At 43.3% G+C, this 24,230-nt stretch overlaps 1 protein-coding gene across 1 annotated transcript; it reads left to right on the top strand.

Annotated features, from left to right (window-relative positions):
* Positions 1 to 145: 145 nt before the first annotated feature.
* DDX3X (DEAD-box helicase 3 X-linked) lies at positions 146 to 17,638 on the top strand. The gene is made up of 17 exons (XM_018084053.2): positions 146 to 317; positions 2,401 to 2,458; positions 3,407 to 3,457; positions 8,447 to 8,570; positions 9,762 to 9,902; positions 9,986 to 10,085; positions 10,634 to 10,769; positions 11,170 to 11,255; positions 11,831 to 11,929; positions 12,005 to 12,165; positions 12,332 to 12,476; positions 12,586 to 12,730; positions 13,041 to 13,222; positions 13,314 to 13,431; positions 13,794 to 13,950; positions 14,660 to 14,787; positions 15,107 to 17,638. Exons 1-17 carry the CDS (start codon positions 273 to 275, stop codon positions 15,187 to 15,189), a joined length of 1,959 nt encoding a protein of 652 aa, XP_017939542.1. The 5' UTR covers positions 146 to 272; the 3' UTR covers positions 15,190 to 17,638.
* The last annotated feature ends 6,592 nt before the right edge of the window (positions 17,639 to 24,230 follow it).

Genomic DNA, 24,230 nt, shown 5'->3' with positions numbered 1-24,230 from the left:
GCTGGGCTGCGCTGAGATCTCGCGAGAGCGCCGAGCCGGCGGACGGAGTGAGGGGGGGCCGGGTGGGCGTCGCGTGCCAGCTGAGGTCAGCGCGCGCAGCAGCCGCGGCGCGGCGGGGGGACGGGGCATAATATAAAGGGGGGCCGGCGGTGGGGGGCTCAGTCAGGGCAGCGATTCGTGGCGGAACCAGCGATATCGGCGCAGCGACATCCCGCCCGGCGCATCCCAATTCTCGAGGCGGAGCGGGACAAGCCCGAGACCGATCTCTCGTTATGAGTCATGTGGCGGTGGAAAATGCCCTCAGTCTAGACCAGCAGGTGAGCAGGGAACCAGAGAGCGGAAAGGCCGCTCCGTTACCCGGAGAGTGCGCGTGGCGGAAGCTCCGCGGCGGCGGTGGCGGGAGGAGGCGGTCCGCGATCCTCGCGCGGGGGTCCGCTCCTCGATCCCCCGGCGGCCGGCGTCGCGAGTCCCCCGGTAATCGCCACCTCGCGCCCCGCCATCGCGGCCTGTGTGGCGCACTCGGGTCGTTTGCGCCAGTTACCGCCGTGCCGAGGCCCCGCGCCGGGCCGGGCTCCCCCCGCGGCGGTGCGTTGTCACCCGCGGCCCGGGCGGTGCGGGGCGCTGCGGGGCCCAGTCCGGTGCGCCCGGCCTGGCCCGGCTCCGCCTCGGGCCCCGCGGCCAGCCCGCGCCGCGCTCGGACCCGCTTTGTGTGGGAGCGCCGGGAAGCAACACGGCCCCGGAGGCCGCGCCGGGAACTGCAGCGGGGGGGAGGAGGAGGAGGAAGGGGCGGTCAATGGCCGCCATTGTGCGGGGCGGAGGAAGGGGGCACACACACACACACCCACCCCACACACGGCGCTTTGTGTGACGCCCCTTCCCCGGGGTGGGGGGCGGCGCTGGCAGCCGCCTGTTGTTTCGCGCCCGGTGCCGTCGGGCCGCGGTGACGCATTTGGCCTGGATGTCGTGTTTTTTCCACCTTTTTTTTTTTTTTTAATTATATATTTTTCTCCCTTCTCATTCCTACGCTTCCCCTTTCCCCGCCCCCCCCGCTCGCCGCGCTGGGCGGGAACGATGGTTATCTAACCCCGCGGGGGCAGGAAGAGCCCCACTGCCGCGGCCGGGCAGGCCCTCGCCCTGCGCCGCCGGGCGAAAGTAGGTCATGGAGACGGTCCTTACCCCTCCTCTCCTCGGCTCCCCCCCGCTTTCCCCCCCCCGCCTCACACGTGACGGGCGCCGGCAGCAGGATTAGCTGCTCCCGCTGCGCCGGGAATCCAGCCCGCAGTGCCGCACTGAGATGGCGCCGGGGCTGCGCCAGCGCCGCCGGGACGGTGTTACCCCACAGGGCGGGAATCCAACGCCGGGAGATTCGCCCATCGCTTCTCATGACGCTGGAGAGCCGCTTTTACCTTCTAAAGAGCCTTTGTTTTTGTTTGCTTTTAAAATAACAATCATCCTTGACCCCCGCGTTGATGCTTCTATCAGCTGAAGTGATATTTTTTTTTAAGCGTTGGCTTTAAAGAGGGTGTTAAGAGGCCACCCGTGCGAGAATTTTTAACAGTCTGTCTCTAATAGCAGCACACGCAGCTTTGGATTCATTCATGTTGGAAAATGCTTCTGTGCAATTGGTCTTAAGTAAAATTCAGTTGTATATAAACACGCCTTATTTTTCCCCAGATAAGTTAATAATCTTGCCATGCAGCTGTAATAAGCTGGTTCTTCAGCTTTACCAGTTCACTGCCTTCTAAAATGAGTCCGTACTGCGCTGGACTTAAAACCTCTGACACACCAGCAGTCAACACCTTTTGGAAGACTTTACTGTGAGGCTGAAGGGCTTTTTTTAAAAAAAAACCAAACAGACAAAGCAAAAGTATTTTCTGAGGTAATTCTAGGAAGACATCACCTCATATTTTGTGAGCAGTAGCTGCCTCAAACGTGGAGACTTGCAATCTCTTTGTAGTGTTATTGCACGTAAAAAAATATAAGTCTCTGCAAGTACAGTGCCTGACTGAATTGGTATTATTTGGGCTGGAATCCCTATAGAAAAAAAATAGCCATTGGTCTTAATCAGAATATGTTTGAGTGACCTGAAAGACTATTTAAAATGCCTGTTTAGCTGCATAGAGTGTGAAGCAGAAGTCCGTGGTAGTGATTTGGTGGGTGTAAGAACTCTTCTGGCCTTGTTGCCCTTGGGCGTGTGTTCCTTGGTGGATATGAAGACATTTAAAGATGATACAATGCGAGTACTAACTATCGGGAGATGTAACTGGCTCTGTGTAAACAAATTTCTTTGCAGCCACAGTTTGTGGGAACACTGATTGCTTTTGATAAGCAAAAGGGTTTTTTTGTATTTTAGCATAGATTTGTCATATAACATCTTGATATTTGTTTTATTTCTTATAGTTTTCTGGTCTAGACTTGAATTCCTCAGACTCTCAGAGTGAAGGAAGCTCTACAAGCAGTAAGTACATGCAAATTCTCAAACTCACAAACACACAGTTTTAGAAATAAGGGGGTTGTAGCTGTGATAAACAAATTTTAAAGCAGAATTTACAGAGGCTGATGGGGGAAATTAGAAAGATTGCCAGTTAAGTGTACATTGGAAACACTGTGTGTTTCAGATAGGACCACTTCATTTAGCATGATACAGCATGTGTACATTTCTGAAATACTTGAGAGAACTTAGTGTTCCAGTTTAATCTCAGATTTTCAGTTGCCTCTAAACTGGGACTGCAGATTGTAGTTGTAATGTGGTGATCTGTCTGCTCAAAACATCCGGGGGGAGTAGGAATGTTAACTCCACTGATCTTGATTCATTAAGTAGAAACTGATGTTAAAGGCTTAAGTGCTTAAAGAAGAGGGAGGGAGTCTTCCAGGAATTCACATTCAGCTTGTGCCTGTTACATTCTGATTCACTTTACTTAGCAGACAGATGCTTCTGGATTTAAATGAGGAATGCTGTTCAGAGGCAATTAGGTGTGGCTTCTGGTTTGATCTGAGCTGAACTGATGGGGATGGTGGAATTTAAGGGGAAGGACTGTGAGTGCCAGTACTTAAATGTCACAGTGAAAATCTTCAGCTGTTCAAGTATCTGGAACCAGATTAAGCCTTAATGAGTTCTGGGAAGTTGGACTTTGTAGACACTGTAACACCCATAAATGTGTGTGACTTGGTCAGAGAAATAGCAAGACATCTGTGCCTTTAAAAGCAGCTGCTTAAATGAATGTGCAGTAACTTAATCTTCAGCTCTGAGAGGATACCAAAGTGCTGTATTAAAGGACCCTTATTCAAAGATGCTGCAAGAGGCCTCAAGGCAGATATTTTTACTAAGCAAAAGCTGTTGTTGACTAGCATTTCAAAATGTGCTAACACCACAGTCCTGTAACACTGCCTTTCTTTTGTCCTTTAGAAGGCCGATACATTCCTCCTCACTTGCGGAACAGGGAAGCTTCAAAACAGGGTATGTATCAGAAATACTGTGGCAACACTTTTAACTGGTTCTTGGCCTCCTGAATCTGTAGGAACAAGCCTGCACAGGCTCAGACAGTGCTGCTGAAGGTGATTATACAGACTGCTTGACTGTCCTGTGCAGAACATGGCAACTTGATCTTCTGCTTTCAGTGTGCTGTTCTTGGTCCCTTCGCCAGGTTATATTCTAAGCTCGTGATAACTGACAAAATACTATTTATATCTCTTTAACAGTTAACCGTGGCTGAACCAAGATGGAGTGTCCCATCTTAACTTGATGAGCCATGTAATTTCGAGTGTCAGTCTGAATAGATTTTGTGAGTGCCAGTTCTTCTGCAAGTAACTGTGACTTGGAACTTGTAATCAGTTGTTTAATATGAACAAACAGCACAGTTTCACTTGGTAGATGGATCTTTTACACAAAGACATGTTGTCCTTGTTTAGCTTCCTGCAGTTTTGATGGAAGCCCCCAAGAGTACTTGCAGAAGGAAATGCAGGATGTTGTTGAAAGCAATGCCAAGTACATGACCTATTTTGGTCACGTGTTTACACAGGGGTTTATACTGAGGAGCAGCCTTTTTATCTTCCACTTGAATCTCTAAGCAGAACATGATACAGAAGAAAAATTTAATGGAAGGCTTCAGTGAAGTAAATCCTGACCTCTCTGTGTAAGATACCAAGAGGGCAGGTGTTGCAGCACATGTTGTCATCGTGTCTGGTGACTTGTGTGGATATGAGAGAAACATTTCTTCTTAACACGTAATCACATACTGGGATGAAGCAGCTAAAACACTTTCTGCGGTCCTACAACCTAAAGGATTGCTGTTTCATAGCATGGGAGGACTTGGAGCTCACCTATTTCTAAAGCAGTGAACTTTCACAGATTCTTTTCAATACTGCAAGAGGACAACTTCCCGTAGGAGTGGGTGGGAGGGTAATACTGAAAAAACTGCTGATAAATCCCACAGTGCTTCTGAAGCTATGTTCCTTTAAATCAGACTAGATGAAAAATGCTCCATTCTAGTCTTACACCATTTGAAGAAACAGATCAGTCTGTTTTTGTCTTGCTTTTGTATGTGCCCAAGCTAGTGGTTTTTTTCGGTGTTTAGGGTTTTTTTTTTTACTATGTATAGGAAGCATGACGTGAAGCATCAAATAATGGTACAGCCTTTTGCCAGAGCTGAATGTTTTGGGAACAGTAAAGAGAATGGTGGGCAACAAATCAGTGCTCTTGAAGTTCCCAATCACATTGACCTCTAATCCAACCAGTCTTTGAAGAAACTGACTGATAAAGCCCAGAGGAATGTGCAGTTTCTCAAAAGGAGGAAACAGCTTTAAGCTGGTTTGTGAATATTTGCTGTCATATAGATTTCTTTTCCTTATGTGGTGATTTGTACCAAACTCGAGTTTTGTGGATATTAGTTAATCTTGAGTTCCTGTCATGACCTGTTCTGTATAGGTCTGTCAGTGTCTCTTCTTTTGTGCAAGACCAGAGTTCATACACTGAATTGTATTGCATGGTCGTGGGGACCACATGAAGTCCCACTCTGGGGACTTCAGACTTCAAGTCACGAGGCTTAAATTTGACATGTGGCTTGTTCAGTTAATAAAACTTTGACTGCCAACTTTCCTTGGTAAACGATGAAAAATTGCCTTTAAACCCGGTTGAGTGCTGTATTTGCTGACCTCATGACAAGGTTCATGATTGCTGAATGGAAAAGCTGCAGTTCCAGTTCAGGCCCCTATTGGAAGCAAAGAGAGCATCATAAGTTGGGGGTTGTAAAACTGAGCTATTTTGTAGAGTGGGTTGAAGTCTGTTACACAGTTGTACTTTGATAAAAGTAATGTTTGCTTCTGTTGTTTACACTAAATCAAGGACGATTGTCTTAGGCTGTATCAAAGCTGTTCTGTATTTTGGCTGCTCCTTGGAATTTTTAACAACAGATTTTTCAAAATGTAGACATTACAAGCCAGAGGCAAAAAACCGCTTGTGTGATAGTGTTTGACTGTACAGCAAACTCTTGATGCAACCTTACAAGGGTAGTAACCTGATAAAATTTTTATTGATACAAAAGTTAAACTACTTTAATATTAGTGCTTATAATACTGCTATACAGCGGAACTGTATTTCAGTAATCCAGTACAGTTGTCTTGCTCACATACCACAACTGTACATACTTCTGCAAAAGTGTTAAATAACTACTACTGTATTCAAAACTTCCAAAAAAAAGTTTCTTTCCTGTGTGGTGGTGTTTACACATGCTCTGGAAACAAAAGAGTGTGTGCACATGGGGTTCTTTCTCACTTTGCTCTGTAGCTGATGATGGGATCGTAACTCACAGGCACAATTGAAGTTGCACAATGGCCTTACTCACATTTAAATAGGAAGTTGCTTAAGGCAGTGGACTTAAAAAAGTAGCTGTAGTTTGTGTTCAGGAAGAGCAGAACATCTTCGTGATTCCAGTAGGTATTGACAAGAAGTGCTTTCTTCAGCTGACTCCTTCCATTCACCTGCAGATCTGACCATTTCTAACACTAATATGTTGGCTTTGTAAGTACAGAACTGCAGGAAATAACAGTCTGCATAAAAATAATGTCCTTAGGTTATGTAATGGCGTTTTTCAGCTGTTGAAACTCAATATGCAGGGCTGCCTGGTCTGCAGTGTCTTGCTTCCATGAGCTCAACTTGATACTAGTAAAGCTTGTTGTCATGTTATTTTTCTGTTAAACTTCCTGGAAGCTGCTCTTGGATATTTAAAGTCTAATCTGATCTATAGCAGATCAGAGAGTAGATGTTGGAACTCATCTGAAAGGTCTCATGCAACCTGAAGTATTCTATGACTCTGTTTCTCCCAGTTTCAAAAAACTGACGATTGGCTGCTGCACGTGGAAGCTTTTCAGGTCAGCTGGCAGTAACTTGTGTTAGAGTGTGAAATAAGAATTAAAATGCTGGTTGAGGGAGAAGCATTGACAACTGTAACGTTGTTCATAGGCCTAAGAACTACAAAATTGCTCTGAAAGTTGATGAACTTAGTGAATTCCAAACTTAACCCCTTTGGTGAGAACTATGTGCTGGATGGAATTATACGGGTTTTTACTTACAAAAGAAAAAAACCTTGACATTTTAAGGAATTCTTGCATGGTCTTGTAATCATTCTCTTCGCTTTACAGCGATGTCTGTTACAGGCATTTACGTCTGAATTTAGTTTGCCACGTGGTGTTCTAAATCCTGACTCTGTGTTCTGCCAGCCAGTTACTTAGAATTGACTGGTATGGCCTGGACCTCTTCTATGCTGATGGGAATGCCAATCTAAAAGGTGAACTGGTAAAGCAGGGAATATATATTTATTTGGTCTAAAAGTTGCTGCACTACCTTAAAGAAAACTATGACAAGGTACCAGCTTCAGAAATGGGTGCAGTAACAAGCTGGGCAAGCTTACTTTGAAGGCTCTTTGGAGTATAAAATTTTCACTCCTTTTTGGAACTTTTGCCTTGGTAGATGATCTTTTACAGGGTCAGCCCAGTTTTTTCAGTTTTGAGAAATTAGATATGTATATTGCTGCTGGATCTCTGGGCAGGATGACATACCCTGACATACCCCAACATTTGTAGTGTGGTTTGAAAGTTACTACTAATAAAGGGATTCAGATGCCTTCTAAACTAAAATAACTTTCTTGAGTGTTTAAGAAGTGATTATGGTATTCCTGATGTTCTGTCAGTAGTCTCTCTGTGTGAAGTTAATAATAATGGATTATTTTTGCTGTCTGTTTCAGTTATCCAGACAAATTAATTACAGTTATCACACTTGTTTTTAAAAGTTCTGTTGTGACCAGTGCATTTCTGGATTCTGGGGAGTAGAACTTCTTGTTTTTAAAAAAAGTGGGGGGAAGAGAAATAAAACTCTAAATTTTCGAGAACATCTGAAAAAGTAGGGTAATTGTGGTAGCAGAGCTTTTTTCCAAGAGACTGGGGTCCAGAACAGCCCCTTTCTTTGGAATAATTTTGTTTTGTGGTTGCTTTTATTGTCTGATGAATAGGTCTTGACTGGTTTTGTGTTGTGGAGCTGGCAAAGCATGTGCACTTACAGGGGTGACATTATTTGTTTATCTGTTCCATTATTTCGCTTGCTCTCTGGTGGAATCCTGTAGCTGAGACTGGTTGGGTCATGTTTTCAAACTTGGGAAGGTTGGACCTCTGAAACAGAATTTTTAATTTTTTTAGTCCAGTATCAGTGGTGTTTAATGATTCCTGTTTCTGCTGCCTCACAGCCCCTGGTAGCTGAATAAAGGGGAGGCTTTTTACTTAATTATGTTGGCAAACAGAAGTACTTTGTATTGTTTCTGTGAGTTAACATAACTAAGTAGGCACCTTCTGTGAGCAGGTGTAAAAATGCCGTGGAAAGGTCCAGTGTGGTTAATTTGTTGTGAAGAGCTCCATATGCCTTATTTACACATGGTGCTGTTATTTTGTTTTACTCTGTGTAGATCATATTGCTTTGTGTACTTACAGTGTGATAAAACATTGTAACTTCTGACTTGTTTCTAATGCAGGGGTAATATCATTTGTTGATCTCCACTGGAGGCCTTGTTAACCTCCAAAAGTTAGAGATGTAGTCAAGAATTTCTGTTGCCTAGAGAATGTACATGAGGCTTGGCAAGACTTAATACCTTAATTTTTCTTCTGATACCCACCTTGCCGGAGTAGGCAAATTAATTACTGGCACTAAGGCATGTACAAGTTTTTAAAAAAAAAAACAAACATACTTGTCCATGAGTGAAGGACTTTCAGCAAGTTCTAATGGGTGATGAGAAACGCTTAGTCCCTCGTTGAGTAAGTCTTAACATCCATACCCCATAACTTCCCTTTTTGAAGGACTTCAGTCCTGTAGAGCTTCCATTGAAGATGTCCTGGACAGAACTTGTATTTTCTCATAAAAGCCTGGTCTGTGTAATGTGTGGCTAAAATAATCTTTCCCTTGTAGGGTTTGACAGTGGTGGCTGGAGTTCCAGACGGGACAAGGATGCGTACAGCAGCTTCGGAGCACGGTCTGACCGCGACGCAAAGTCGAGCTTCTTTGACCGTGGAACTGGATCAAGAGGAGGAAGGCAAGTACTTCTGTGTCTGGGTGGTGCAGAGGAAGTCTGTCTCAGTTCTAGTGCTGCACATGTAATCTTGGTGTCAAAATTAGAGTCTAGGTGTGAATAACACGATAAGGTAGGAGGAGCCTGGGAGGGGAGGTGAGAGGGAGAGAACCTTGCCTTTAAAGCTACATGATTTCAAAGATGGGCAACTTGCATGTGTTGAAAAATGTGCCCTGTAGTCTGCCACCAGCCACTCAGTGCAGCTGTAGAGACCGGCTGACTTCAGCATTTCACCAGAAAAGTTCCAGGTGGGTGGCAACTTCCAAAAGAACTGTTGGGAGCACCACAAGGCAACATCAAAATGGATTTTAATTTTTTTTATTTTAATTTCAGTATTTTTTTCTTGTTTAAAAAGTGTAGTTAATAAAACTGGGTGAGACTCTTGCAGGTTCTCTGCCTTACTTGATCAGTCTTACACACATCATGCGTTGTATGCACAAGTGTGGTGAGAGTGACCTTTATCGACTAGTAAAGCTGACGTTAGTCCTGTATCCAGACTTTTCTCAAACATGGTTTACCAGGCCTAAAACTAAACAGTTGAGGTAAGGACTTCTTCCACCTTCTTTCCGAGTCAGTAATACAGGTGAGCTCCCTCTTTATGGAATAATTATGTGACATATAATTGAGGTATTTGGTCACATGTGTGGTGGGGGAATAAAGGAACAAATTGCGGCACTTAAAGGTTTTGTCTGGACATGGGAGACCTGTGTAAAATGAGGCAGAGGAAGGGGTGGGGGGAGTTTGAAATAATGCTTCTCAGGAGGTTTAAGCAGAGCTCCCTGAAAAAGAAAATGTCAAGGACTGAGCAGCTTGGCATTGCAGCTCTACTGGCAGATGACTGATTGTTTGCATTGTTACGCTTAACCAAATAAAACTGGTGATAACAAGGTTCACTGTGTTAAGCCAAACTGAGCCCTGAAGTCACAACAAACTCTCCTGTCTGGCGCAGAATAACATTCCCTAGTCTGATGGCTGGGACTAATTTCTGTTCTTAGGTCAAGAAACAAGCACAGATAGTGTGATGACTGAGTTGTTCCCCGGTGGTGTGTGTAATACACAGAGCATATGCTGCTGCATTGTTACAGCTTTGATTTTTGCATGTTGAAAAACCCCTGATGCCTGGGAATGGTGGCCTGATACTGTTGCTGTGTTTAGATATGAAGAGCGAGGCAGAGGGGGTGACTATGATCGGAGCGGCTTTGGAAGATTTGACCGCGGTGGGAACAGCCGCTGGTGTGACAAATCAGATGAAGATGACTGGTCAAAGCCTCTGCCCCCAAGTGAACGCCTGGAGCAGTAAGTAATGGAATAGCATAAATTCATGTGGCAGGGCCATTGCATAATTCTAGCAAGTAAAATGCTGTCTCCTCTGTTTTTAGGGAGCTCTTTTCAGGAAGCAATACTGGCATTAACTTTGAGAAATATGATGATATTCCTGTTGAAGCAACAGGCAGCAACTGTCCTCCACATATTGAGAGCGTAAGTTTTCTTAAAATCTCTTTTGTTACTGTATAATAGTGACTGTTTTGCACGTGAAACTTGATGTCTTGCTGTCCGGAGTTTATGGAGAAAAGGAAATGCTGTCCTGCCTTCCTGCAGCTAAGCTGTTTTGCAGAGGAGGGTTGTATATGATGAACTAAGTTGTGGGAGAAGCTGTGGAAGCTTTTTCAGTTTACAGTTGCAGCTTACTTTGTGACTTGTCCTTAAACAAGGAACCTGTGAAGAAGTGGAGGTGCTGTTTTGCGAGCAACTGCTAAAGCACAGGCACTGTTTTGGGCTAAGCATAGTGTGCTAGTGTAGTCTGCCTTTCAAACTTGGCTAGCTTTTTAAGAATTGCTTAGAAGGCTGGACTAAGTATCTATGTAAATCTCAGTAACCAGCTTTTGAGTATCTGTGAACTTCATGGGCAAGTTCTATAGGAAGAGCTGAAACAAAACCTACCTTATAAACGATTTCTTAAATTGAAAAATATGTTAAATGGTGACTGCAGGGAAGGATCCTGATCTTACTCATTTTAAATCTTACAGTTCAGTGATGTTGACATGGGAGAAATTATAATGGGAAACATCGAGCTCACACGCTACACCCGTCCTACCCCAGTCCAAAAACATGCAATACCTATTATTAAAGAGAAGAGAGACTTAATGGCCTGTGCTCAGACAGGTAAGTTGGTAGCTCCTTGCTGCTTAGTCTCAGTAGGAGTGGGGTCTTGTATTGCTGCAGGTAAGAGGTCTGTACAGTAGTACAGCCTCCTGTTCAGTGTACAGTGAAATACCTGCAGTGTTGGAAGCTTTAGAGTCTTGCATCTGCTTTAGATGTGACTTCACTGGGTTTACTGTGTTTACCCTGAGAGAAATGTTCATGTCTTGAACCACATTCCCTTCAGGGTTTTTGCTGAGTGATAAGTCTTTTGTAGTTAACCTCTGCTGGCTGAGGGGTGCACTCTGGTGGTGTAGGTAGTATCCATATACTAGTGCAGATATTACAGGTAATATGCTATTGATAAAGGATTTGTGCTATATTTGACAGTAACTCCTAATAATACTGATTTGTATTCTGTTAGGGTCTGGGAAAACAGCTGCATTTCTTCTACCAATACTGAGCCAGATATATGCAGATGGTCCAGGTGATGCCTTGAGAGCGATGAAGGCAAGTATTCAAAATACCCAGTCCTGGAAAAGCTGTGACCAGTGTGTACTTTTGTTCTGTGTGCTGATGTTTGCTACTGAACACAAAAGGTGGTCTTAAATGTCATAATCACTGGAAATGATAGGCAAACTTCTCAGCTTCTAGAAGAATTTAGGTGTTTCCCTTAAAAAGTACAGGCTGTGGATTGCTTTTTTTCCTACCTAAAGAGTTGATATGCACAACTCTCAAGAAAATATTTTTTTTTTGTCTTTGTTGCATAAGCTTAAAAGACACTTCCCTTGCTTCAGGGTAGGAAGTAACAGGTTTTATGGCTATTGTTTCTCTGCTACTCAAGTTTGGGATCACAGTGCAGGTTGTGGATACCAGGATTGTGCAGCTGTTGCTGTACTGACCCACAGCTGTACCCCTGGGTATTGTAGTAGGGCCATCTTCAGATGCAGTGCTTAAGTTGGCTCTCCACCATGCCTTTTCTTTCTTAAGGCAGACTTGGTGACCTGTCTTTAATATTGCCTGTAGTAGCTGTTTTCTTTCCCCTTGTGTTTGGGGTACTCATTCCAAGTATGTTTTTCCTTCAGGAGAACGGAAGGTATGGCCGCCGTAAGCAATATCCAATCTCACTGGTCTTGGCTCCCACTAGAGAACTGGCTGTGCAGATCTATGAGGAAGCCAGAAAGGTATATCTTGGAGCTCGTCATTAGAACATAGCTTAAGTAGAGTTTTCCTTGGAGCTAATTTTCTTTGTTTTGCAGTTTGCATACCGCTCCAGAGTTCGCCCCTGTGTTGTGTACGGTGGTGCAGACATTGGTCAGCAGATCCGTGACTTGGAACGTGGCTGTCACTTGCTTGTAGCAACTCCAGGACGACTGGTTGATATGATGGAGAGGGGAAAGATTGGGCTGGATTTCTGCAAGTAAGTCTTGCTTGTCTGTAAGATAAATGACTTTAAGAAAGGCCTAGTGAAGGACCTTAAGTTGTAGCTTTTGGATTGTCTAGTTTAGGACTGGTAACCAGTACAGACACTAGACCACAGCTTGCAGAAAAAAGTTCTGAAGAAGCTTTTTTTTATTGCTCTGTAGGTACCTAGTGCTTGATGAAGCTGACAGAATGCTTGACATGGGGTTTGAACCTCAAATTCGTCGAATTGTTGAACAAGACACTATGCCACCAAAGGGGGTTCGCCATACCATGATGTTCAGTGCTACTTTCCCCAAGGAAATCCAGGTACTGTACATGAGTTTACATACTTCAAATGCTCATAAGGCCAAACTGATTTTGACTCTGGAAGGGAGGCAGTGTACTGATTTGATTTTTGTTTCCTTCCCTTTTTTAGATGCTTGCTCGTGACTTCCTTGATGAATACATCTTCCTGGCTGTTGGCAGAGTAGGTTCTACATCTGAGAACATCACACAGAAAGTAGTGTGGGTGGAAGAGTCAGACAAACGATCATTTCTGCTTGACCTGCTAAATGCCACAGGTAAAGGCCAACTTCAGAAAAGTGAATAAGGCAAAATTCAGATGAGGCAAATCTAATCACTCAAGTAATAACTTCTATTGATTAGGTGAATGAAAGGATATTTCCTTAACAGCCAGTGAATGTATTACACTGGCTAAATGCCAGCATTGAGTTGATGTAAGCGTGTCTTAGTAAAAAATGAGGAGGGACATCCTCAGTGACTTCACCTCAAAATAAGTGAGCAGGGAATTGAAACTGCCTGTTACCAGTTGGTGGAGCCAAGTGTTTGTGCCCATTTTCTTCTGCTAACCTGTACTTTAATTGTTGTTAGGCAAAGATTCCTTGACTCTGGTGTTCGTGGAAACTAAAAAGGGGGCAGATGCTCTTGAGGACTTCCTGTACCATGAAGGATATGCCTGTACAAGTATTCACGGAGACCGTTCCCAGAGAGACAGAGAGGAAGCGCTGCACCAGTTCCGCTCCGGCAAGAGCCCCATTCTTGTTGCCACAGCAGTAAGTGAAATGTACAAAACCTGAGCATGGAAGCCTATCAACTCGGCCTGTGGGATTTTACTAAGACTTTATTTAATCCTTTAACCACTAGGTAGCAGCAAGAGGACTGGATATCTCAAATGTAAAGCATGTCATAAACTTTGACTTGCCAAGCGACATTGAGGAGTATGTACATCGTATTGGTCGTACAGGCCGTGTAGGAAACCTTGGTAAGTATGACCTAGAATTTTCATAGCAGAGTTGACAGGTGTAATAACATTGGCTAAGTAGCAAATTTCCACTAACTTCATGAGAGAAGCCCATGTGCTGCTTTCTGTGAGCAGAAGCTGGTTACTGCTGTCTAGCCAGTGTGGGAAGTAACCTGTACCTTTGGTGGTGTTCTTATTGTCATTAAAAGGTTCTCATGCCATGTGTAAGACTGGTGTCTTTTGTGTCTGTCAGTAAGCAGTCAGGGGTTTGTGAGTAGCTGTGGTGTTCTCAGACTTGTCTGTAAGGAAGTGGAGTGTGGAATGGGTTTAAGTGCTGCAGTGTACTTGCATTCTGTGTAGCTAAAACTGAATGTTCACTTCAGGTCTTGCCACCTCATTCTTCAATGAGAGGAACATAAACATTACAAAGGACTTGCTTGATCTTCTTGTGGAGGCTAAGCAAGAAGTGCCATCTTGGCTGGAGAACATGGCTTATGAACAGCATCACAAAGGAGGAGGCAGCCGTGGGCGATCTAAGAGGTAACGGGCACAACTCTGGCTAAAGGTGTCTACTTGATGTATTGTGAAAGACAGCTCTGTGACTTGTTTTCAGTCTAAAAATACAGCTAGAGGAAGACAAACTAGTGCAGTATAAACTGAGTTAAGTGCCTGTGAAGGTGACAGCTCGATGTCTGTCTGGGTTTGTTCTATCATAAGTTCACCCATAAGACTTCTCTCTTAAGCAGGCAACCAGATGCAGCTGAGGTAGAATGACGTCAGCAAAAATTTCTTTAGAACTCTGTGAAAGCACTTACAGAACACATGCAGAGACATACCTTAAGCAGCTGTTTTGATGTTTAGGAGAAGGTGAAACAAAACAGGAAAGTCATGCTTTTCTACCTTAGGAGAGATGGTCATAAATGGATCACATAAACACTAAAGATAGGGTTGGACATTCTGTGGCACAGAGATTGCACTGAATGAAACATTACCAGAACCGCACAAATTAATTCTTAGTGTAACATGGCAAGTTCAACATGATCCTGCTTGAACAGTAAATTTTCGTTTGCTGTCCTGAGTGCCCTTTCTGGGTTAGCACTGGGATGTGTATAAAGTGTGCTGAGCTCAACATTGGTACTGGCTGTTGGTAATCAGAGTTAAGAAACTGAGTACATGAATCTCAATGTGTGCAGTGCTTAAAGTGCCACTTGCTTCACTCAAGTGTGTGTGTGTGTGTTCCCCTCTGCAGCAGCCGATTCAGCGGAGGGTTTGGTGCCAGGGACTACCGAACGAGCAGCGGTTTTGGCAGCAGCAGCTCCAGCAGCAGCCGATCGACCAGCAGCCGCAGCGGGGGAAGTGGCAGCAGAGGGTTTGGAGGTAAGAGAAACTGGGCACGCAGTGTGGAGATCTAAAATGCTTGCTGGAGTAAAGCTGCTGGAAGTAATGTTTATAAGTACAAGGTCATCTGGTGACTGTTACGCAAAGTCTCAGCATCATCCTTAGGTCTAGGCCAGTGCAAGTTACCTGACTGATCAGTTTGGTGCTACCTACCTTACCAGCATTTTAGTTTAATGTGCATTTGACAGTACTTCTGGGTGGGTTTCTTGGATGGACAGTAGATATCTGGACTGTTTTCTTGTGAGGGTACAAGTCTTCAGCAAGTTAATTAAGCATCACTTTCTCTTGCCTTTCATAGGTGGTGGTTATGGAGGCTTCTACAACAGTGATGGATATGGAGGAAACTATAACTCCCAGGGGGTGGACTGGTGGGGCAACTGATCTGCTTGCAGCAGATACTCCACCAAACAAGCTAATATGGAAACCACATGTAACTTAGCCAGACTATACCTTGTGTAGCTTCAAGAACTCGCAGTACATTACCAGCTGTGATTCTCCACTGAAATTTTTTTTAAGGGAGCTCAAGGTCACAAGATGGAAATAAAGGAACAAGTAGCCCTATCTTGAAGGTGGTTTTGAAGACTCTTATTGCTGTAGTCAGGATTAACTCCCCTCCCACCCATCCCCACCCAGAAACTGCATTTATGATTTTGTGACTGAGGATCATTTGTTTGTTAATGTACTGTGCCTTTAACTTTAGACAACTTTTATTTTGATGTCCTGTTGGCTCAGTAATGCTCAAGATATCAATTGTTTTGACAAAATAATAAAAATTACTGAACTTGGGCTAAAATCAAACCTTGGCACACAGGTGTGATACAACTTAAACAGGAATCACTGATTCATCCATAATATTACAAAGAAAAACTTATGCGGTAGCCTGCATTAGGGCTTTTGGTATCTGCAGATTTGAAAAATAAAACATCTTGAAGCATATCAATGCAATTAGTTTCTAATGTGGCAAAACTGTACTAAGTTAAAGTTCTGATTTGCTCACTCTATCCTGGATAGGTACTTAGAACCTGATAGCCTTTAATAAGCCATTCCAGTCATGATGAGATGATGTATGGATACATGCATACATTAAAAGCACTGTTTTTGAAGTTAATGCAAGTAAATACAGCAATTCCTTTTTCAATATTTAGGCAGATCATTAATGTGAGCTAGCCAAATGTGGGCAGAACATTACAGGGAACGTTTAAAGGTCTGATAACTTGAAATAGTTTTTAGGAGAATTCATCTATTTAGACTTTTTAAAAATGCCTGCCATAGGAAATTGAAATGGTAGAATGGCTGACCATGGCAGTGATTGGTCCTCCTTAAGGGCCTGACTGAATTTTTGGTCTAATAACGCATGCTAGTGTTGATGTTTTTTGGTCAAGAGGGTATGAACAGGAAGAATTATGCAGCAGGCTTTATTTTAATGCAGATTCACATTACTCTGTTCAAGCTGCGTGGAGATGTTAAACTGGCTTACTGTAGACTTTGTAAAATGGCTCCAGAAGAGTAACAAACAAACCTGAGATCACAGAGGTTGGAAATGTACATAAACTGCACAAGGTTTCAATTCTGCTATTAAAGTGCAGTTTTAGTCAGTTTTAGTTGCATAGGTTTCCATTGTATTTATAGTCTGTTTATGCTAAATCTGGCCAAAGATAAGTATTGTCCACCAGAAAAATGCCTCTGCCACTTGGAATTTCTGTGCTAACTTTGCGGCCAGAGCATTTAACAACTAATCTACAGTGGCATAGGAAAATGGCAAAAATCTCCTAAAGTGCAATAGATTTTTTCAAGTGTATTGTGCCTTGTTCTAAAACTTTTATTAAGTAGGTGCACTTGACAGTATTGAGGTCATTTGTTATGGTGCTATTTCAAGTCTAGGTTTAGGCCCTTGTACATTTTGCCCATAACTTTTTACAAAATACTTCTTTTATTGCACATTCAGAGAATTTTATATATGTCTTGTGTGCGTGTCCTTAACTTCCAATCTTATTTTGTCTCTTGGAGATTGAACGCAGCTTGTTTAAGGAGAAGGAAATAGATTCTAAAACTTATTTGGGACCATGGGAATGATAGCTGGGAAGAAAACTATTTGCACACGACAGATTTCTAGATACTTTTTGCTGCTAGTTTTGTGTAATATTTATTGAACATTTTTGACAAATATTTATTTTTGTAAGCCTAAAAGTGATTCTTTGAAAGTTTAAAGAAACTTGACCAAAAGACAGTACAAAAACACTGGCACTTGAATGTTGAATGTCACCGTATGCGTGAAATTATATATTTCGGGGTAGTGTGAGCTTTTAATGTTTAAGTCATATTAAACTCTTAAGTCAAATTAAGCAGACCCGGCATTGGCAGTATAGCCATAACTTTCTGATAGTAAAACAAAAATTGGCAACTTAAAATTAAACATGCCAAGGTTTTGATACACTTGTCTTAAGATATTTATGAAACACTTCTAAACACTGATGTGAAGTGTCCAGATTCTCAGATGTTTGTTGCGTGAGTTTTGTTTAGTTGTGTGTTTTTTTTTTCAGTGAATGTCTGGCACATTGCAATCCTCAAACATGTGGTTATCTTTGTTGTATTGGCATAATCAGTGACTTGTGCATTTTAGCAAGTTTTATCAGCCAGCAATATTTTCAGTTCAGATACAAGGATTCAAAACAATATGCAAGAATGGATTTAAACTTGCTGAATGTGAAAATTGAACTTCAAGTCACTGTAGGTTTAGAATTGCTTATTGTATTAGTTTAGATGCTAGCACTGCATGTGCTGTGCATATTCTTGATTTTATTAAAATAAAAAAGTTGAACTGCACAGTCTACTCATTTGTGAAGCGTCACTCCTGGTTTCTGAGCTCTGTAGCCCCAGCAGTCCCATTCCCATGCAGCTCTGGAAGCAGGTGACTCTAGTGTGGTGCACGTCAGCGTGGTGGCAGATGGCAGCTCAGGGTTGGAGCTGAAATACCAGCCCAAAATACCCTGGGTCCCGCAGTGCTGGGTGGTTGTGTGAGTTGAGGTGCCAGCAGAGCAGAGGTGGGACAGACAAGGAGACAACCTCCCGTTTTTTCCTACCGAGTTCGGCTGTAACAACTTAAAATCTCTGTGACCTCACACTCAGGCTTGATCCCTCAGCTGTTCAAGGTTAAGGACTTCATCTCACAGTTGTCCCTCAGTTGCACACAGGTGCCCTGTGGTAGTAGTAGGGAGCTGTAATTTTTGATGTCATTCCTGTTCATTGTTGCTAGGTGTTGAAAAGCTGGAATGAGGATAGGTATTGGAATATCCAAGGGAATACAGTGGAAGGAATAAACTCAGATGTTTCCAGTAGCTTTGAAGTGAGACAAATCTTCATTTGGGCGAAAGTGATTTAGAAAGAACGTGGGTTTCAAATTAGGTGCTGAAACGGCTGTAGAAACTGGTGATTTCCTGGTAAGTAAGGGAGAGGTGGTGGAAAAAGTGATGCCTGGGAACTCTGATCCACAAGAGTGTGATACAGATACGTGGTATGGGCTGAGGGCTGGTAAAGGTGCAATCCTCCATCTGTATAGTGCACAACTCCCTATTTGGCTCACCACCAACCACTACTGTGTAGGGGCTTTGAAGAACAGTGGTGGGGAGGGGATGACCGTGATTCCCAGGAACAGCTTGCTGGAGCATCTGCTTTGAGCACACTGACTGTGGACCACACTAAATTTACCTGCTTTAGACTTGCATTAATTATCAACCTCATCATGCAGGGCTTTGTGTCGTCATGCTCTGTCCCTGGATGTGTGACATGCACTTAAGTTTTCCCTCCCCCGTATATCACCTTTAAATTGGCAGAAATGCTCGAACCACAGTTAGGAGATACACTGAGGGAAGTGTTGTACACTGTGGCCCAGGGCAGCTGGAACTCCAGCTTTGAGTGGAAAGCTTTGCATGTGGTGCTTTAGCTTGAGGTTTGTTACTGGCAAAGTGCAAGTGTGGCGGGGCAGTCATGGAGCAGCCAAAATCCACTGGAGCACAGAGCTGGGATTGTAAAGGTAGTGGAATGGTAAATGTAAAGCAGTGCTGGGTGCAAAGTGAGTGAAAATCAAAGGAAAAAGTCTGGTCTTCATGCGTGGCAGAAATGCTCATGAAGGTTATCCTTCATGGAGACTGGAGGAAACAATTTACCTCTGGAGGTATGAGATGGAAGCTACTGGTGGAAATGGCAGGGATGAGGAGCCTTAGGACACCAAAAGTGGTGGGATAAGAGAAGCCAGTGTGTTCCCAGAGAGGTGGGAGTCTGTATGGCAGTAGTTCTTGGCATACCGGGCAACATTATTTTCCCCACAGTAAATGAGAAAAGGTTTGGGAAAGGGTGGAGAAAACATCCTAAACTGTAAAGTGAAGAAAAGAGCTGTGAGGTTAAATGATGAAAATTATTAATGATTTGTCTTTGACTAAAGCTGTGTTGTATGAGGCCTTCAAAATGTGCTTAGTCAGTCCTTAGGTAGTAGATGTTTGCATATGCCAACAGTGGCAGAGGTTATGGTAAAAAGGCTGTAGTAAAATCCACTCCTGGTTCTGCCAGTGAGGTGACTGTGACCTGCATAGATAAGCAGTAGTCTTGAAACAGCATCTGTTTGATTGTGGTGAGGGGGTGGGAGGGACTTGGATTAATGTCCTGGTGTGGATTTCATAGCAGTTCAGAGAGCAGTGGGGTTACCAGGGAGGTTGGGTTACTGCTCTGTTGGGTGCAAACATGAAATCTGGGCAAGGATTGAGTACAGGAAAGGCAAGTTGCACAATCAGGGTGCTCCTGAGGCTGTGGCAGTCACGAGTTGCACTGTAAACCTCATTAAAGCTGTGTGTCTGTAGCCTTCTGAGTTTGTGAATCCTCATCAACAGTGTTTGCTGTTGCTCATATTGATCAATGTGTTCATGAAAACAGCCTGCAGTTAGTTATTACAATCTGCATTGATTACAAATCCTGTTAGCTGCCAGTCCTAGCTGGAGGGGAACAAGGAGTCTGTAGTTGCACTCCTGCTGTGTTGTGAGCTCTTCCCCTTCAGTGAACCTGGCTGGCGCCATTGGAGCAGCACACAGGCCAACCTCCCAGGTCATGAGTGGATCATTTTTGATGGGAAGAAGATTGCCAAGGCTGTCGAGGTGACACAAAGTGCAGCATCGAAACTATCTCGGTTGCTACTTTGTGTCAGAAAGCAGCAGTACAGATCCTGTCTGTGTTTCTGCCAGCCTCCCAGTCGGATGGTTCATGGAATCATTGGATTGTGCATAGCACTGCTCGTATGTAGCACTCCTGTAAGTAAAGTAGTCTGTGTGATTTTCCCTTGTTCACAGGAAGATGACTCTTACCAAGCTGAAATAACCTGCTGGTGGTTAATGAGGCACGGCGGGATCAGAGCCAAGACTAGGGAAAAGCTTAAGTTGTGGGAAGGCCTTTGTTCACTTGTTGGTCTACCACGATGTGGTTCTCTACTGCTGCCCTTAGTTCTTTCTTGGTGTTACTTAGGGAAGGTGTGGAAAGGCTCTTGGTGCTATGGTTCTCTCAAGTCTGCCTGTCCATTTAGGATAAAGGTGGAAGGAAATTCTGGTGTATGTTTAGTTATTAGGGGCATTGCATCTCTGCAGAGTTTCTGGAAGCAATTGAAATTCCACTCTAAATTTTGCATCTTACCCAGAGTAGGTTTGCTCTTTGTCCTGACACTTCAGGGGAAATTCACCATGCACATCTAATTTTTTTAGCAAAAAAATATTGCTGCTAGAGGAATTGCATTGTTCAAATAGATGTTCAGTATGTCCAGAGCAGAGATTACAGAGTGCTGAATCTGATTAATGATCTGTACAGGTTTCAGTACAGCGACAGCATCAAATTACGTATTTGGTGTGATGAAAGCTTTATTCCCTCTGGTGTTTTATGCAAAGCAGATTTCTCAGGTGAAGTGTTCGTCATCAAGGGTCATCCTCTGATAGGCCAGGACTACAGGCTTTGCAGGGAAGACTGGAGTACAATCTGGAGCAAAAGGATAGAAATCTGTTGTCATGATGTACTTAGACATTCAGTGCAGAAAATGAAACTATTGCTTCAAGGAGGGACCTGATTACCAGAGTCTTTTGGGTAGCTAAAGAGTTTATCTAATCTCCTTCAGTTGATGACTCATTGGAAAAGAAGCACTAGTGATAAATTTGAAAAGGAAACAGAATAAAAGGTTAGGCAAAGAGAGATGTGTTCCCAGCAGTGCTGCTGATCCGAGTTACCTGGGGTCAGTCACATTGTCGTGCTGCAACTGTTCTCTTTGTCTCTTGTTCATCCTGTCAGTTTAAAGACATCAACTTTTTCAGTCAGTGATTGCAGCACCACATCCAGTCTTATCTGTCATCTCACCTGGGATTTCTGGGTTCTACTTGAAACTGTAATTTGCAGGTAGATTCAGCTTAAAAAAATCACATCCCAATAAGAGCATGGGACACTTCAGCATATTCCTTGATCATTCATAACAAGAGAGATAAATGAGATTTCTGATAGCATTTCTCAAATATTTACCCTTGTTCTTTCTAACCCAACTTCCATTGTTTACTTTTCTATATTTTTGGTAAACATTTGTTTCTTCTTGCAGTCAAAACAAACATTGCTTCTGATGGTACTGGAGATCTCAGAGGCTCTGTGATTGAAAACGTTTCTGGTGAAGCAAGGGAAACAAACACTTCGGGCTATTTACAAAGAAGGAACAGCCAGAAATTGAGTGGACCAGGAATCTTAATTGAAGCTGTTTGTTAAATACCACTTATGTGCTGAGCTGAGTCAGAGATTAGATTCAGGTTAGAGGAAGTGTTCTCTGAAGAAATGTAAAACTACTTGAGAGCTGAGAACTGGCTTATGGAAACAAGAGTACCACATTGTTGATCTTTTCCAGCTCTCTCCATCTATGTATGAAGGAGGTGTGCTCGGGACTCTCTGGGTGAAAAGACTGTGTCCTGAATTATGTTATTTAAGTTATGTGGGTCTACAAATATTGTGGTATTATGTACTTGAAAGCTTGCCTGATTTTTTTGAACTATGTCAGTGGGTTCAAAAAAGGATACATCCTCTCACTGCTCCTTAAAAGCCTGAAGAATCTGATAATTAGACCACTGTTGAATCACAATGGGCTTTATGAAAAAAAAACAACTCCCACAGGGACTCAAGTACTTGGCTGTTTTATGTGGATAAATTAAAATTATGGGCTCGTTGCAACCACTAGTGCTTCTGCAGGACTTTTCACGAGCAAATCTCAGCATATTTTAGAAGGAGTCAGCCTTGCCAGGAAATGGAGACACAGCAGTCGAGCAAGAGGCCAGTGGCCGAGTTAGAACTGAAGCCCAGCTCTCGTCTGGGTGAGTGACCCCATGTTGCTCTTGCAGTGCAAACAGCAGCTTTCTCCCACGATAACTGGGGAGCTGGGAGTGGTGTGAGGGGCTCCAGCTCAGCGTGGGAACCAACATTCAGACTGCAGCCACTGCACTTGCCCTGGAACTCCGTACTCTTCAGTAGTAACTCCCTGGGAGTCAGAGTTCCCTGTGCAAGATGAGTCTTGTGGTGGTCAGCAGGATTTTGGGAGGTTTTCTGCTACTGCTGGTTGGTCCTCAGTTTAGCAGCAGTGATGCACCCTTGCTTGCCTTGCAGGAAAACTCACGTGTTCTTGAAGGAGTTAATCATGACTTTGAAGTACACTCAACAGGAACCACTCATGGACTGGGGGCAGGTTTCAGTGCTGTGGGACACAACAGCATTCCCAAAAGTAATAGCAAGTAGAGCTGAACCCTGCTGAATTTTCTGGCATGGGATTATGAATGTCTTAACAAGATGGAAGCACCAGGACATCTCTGGGTCCCTGTTGATGTCTGCTTGAGCGAGTGTGCTCAAAGAGTAATATTCCACCAGTCACTTTTCTAGGGCTTTTATTAACTCAGTGGAGAGTCACTCTAGGATGCACCAGAGGTCAAATCATGCTTTTTAGTTTGGATACTGGAATCTCACTCCCATGTGAGGAAAGGATCATACACCTTTGACCAATGCTTTTAATACTTCAGTACAGCTTTTGATTTAGAAGTCTGATCTTTCTTAATTGAAGCCCACATGGACAGGCTGTAGACACCACATACAGGTTTACCCCTACCTCAGTTTCAGTTCAGCTGATGGCATTGGATTGGAGGTAGAAGTTGCAGCAACGGAAACCTTTCAGAGCAGGTTAGGTTAAGAATCAAGAATTACGTGAATTAATTATAGATTAAACCTAGGGACAAGGAATGTGTTTCCACATGGATGGTTCAATTGGAACACAGATTTTTTTTTGTGCTGCAGTTTCCTAGTTACTGTGGCTGTTGAGTAGTTTTCCTTTTGTAGTCACCAGGTGGTCTGTGATTAGAGATTAATTCTGTGCTAGGTTTTATGTCTGTCAGTGTGTAGGCAGGGTGCTAAATTGCCAGCCATGGAGCTGGGGACTGCCAGCCATTTATTGCCACGTGTTTGTGCTGTTTGTCCCACTGGCTTAAAACCACTTTGTACTCCTTCTGTCTTCCCTGACTGTACTAAGCCCAGGAACCCTATACCTTCCTCTGAGTCCCAAAGATCTGCCCTCATCCTTCTGAAACAGACAACCCTTCCTTTTTTCCCCAAACTTTATGGCCACCATCTGCTACCTCAACTTGGTTTGGGTAATTTCAGAGACCACCTTCATTCTCAAAAGTCAGAAGCTTCCTACTGTTGTTTCCCTTGTTGTTCCTGCTCCTGGAGGTCTGTTTCTACTGTACAATATTTTGTCTTGAGTGTGAAGGTCTCCTTTTAGGGGCAGGTGTGATTACAGCTGCAGTGCCCTTCAGGGTAGGAAATCCATGCCTCCAGAGGAAGAGTTTGCAAGGCTACTCAAGCAGGACCTCATAAGTAATAGGTCCTGTCTGAGCTGCAGGAAGATGGCTGTGCAAGGCTTTTCTCAGCAGAATTATTACTGTAGGTTATTTAAACATAGCTCTGCTGGATAATTGAATTCTGTCAATCCAGAGCAGTAGCTGGCAGAACTAGTAAATGGTTATGGCTGTCAAATTTGCATGTAGTCCTCAAAAAATGCTTTATAAAATGCTCAGTATCTGAATTCTCATCAGTTCAGGAGAAGATACAGCTTTATATTGAGAAGGTTTTTGTTTTTTACTATTATTTTGTCAATAGCATAAAAAGAACCAGAATGCAGTGATTGATAAAGCACCAAAATGAGTAAGAAGCTAATATATATTTACATATAAGAGCATGTTGTATTATTAAAATTAGACCTGGATGAGATGTTTTTCCTTTTCCCTGGAGTCTTTCAACTTTAAAATTAAAATCTTTCCTCCCTACTGATACAGATCAAAATAGCAGTGTCTTTGATGTAACATAAAGTCTTGGTTGTTTGATAT

The sequence above is a fragment of the Manacus vitellinus genome, unplaced genomic scaffold, assembly GCF_001715985.3.
Source record: "Manacus vitellinus isolate BGI_N305 unplaced genomic scaffold, ASM171598v3 scaffold_7_pilon, whole genome shotgun sequence".
NCBI classification, from domain to species: domain Eukaryota; kingdom Metazoa; phylum Chordata; class Aves; order Passeriformes; family Pipridae; genus Manacus; species Manacus vitellinus.
Note: the sequence above shows the minus strand (reverse complement) of the source record. Positions and strands in the feature narration are given on the sequence as shown.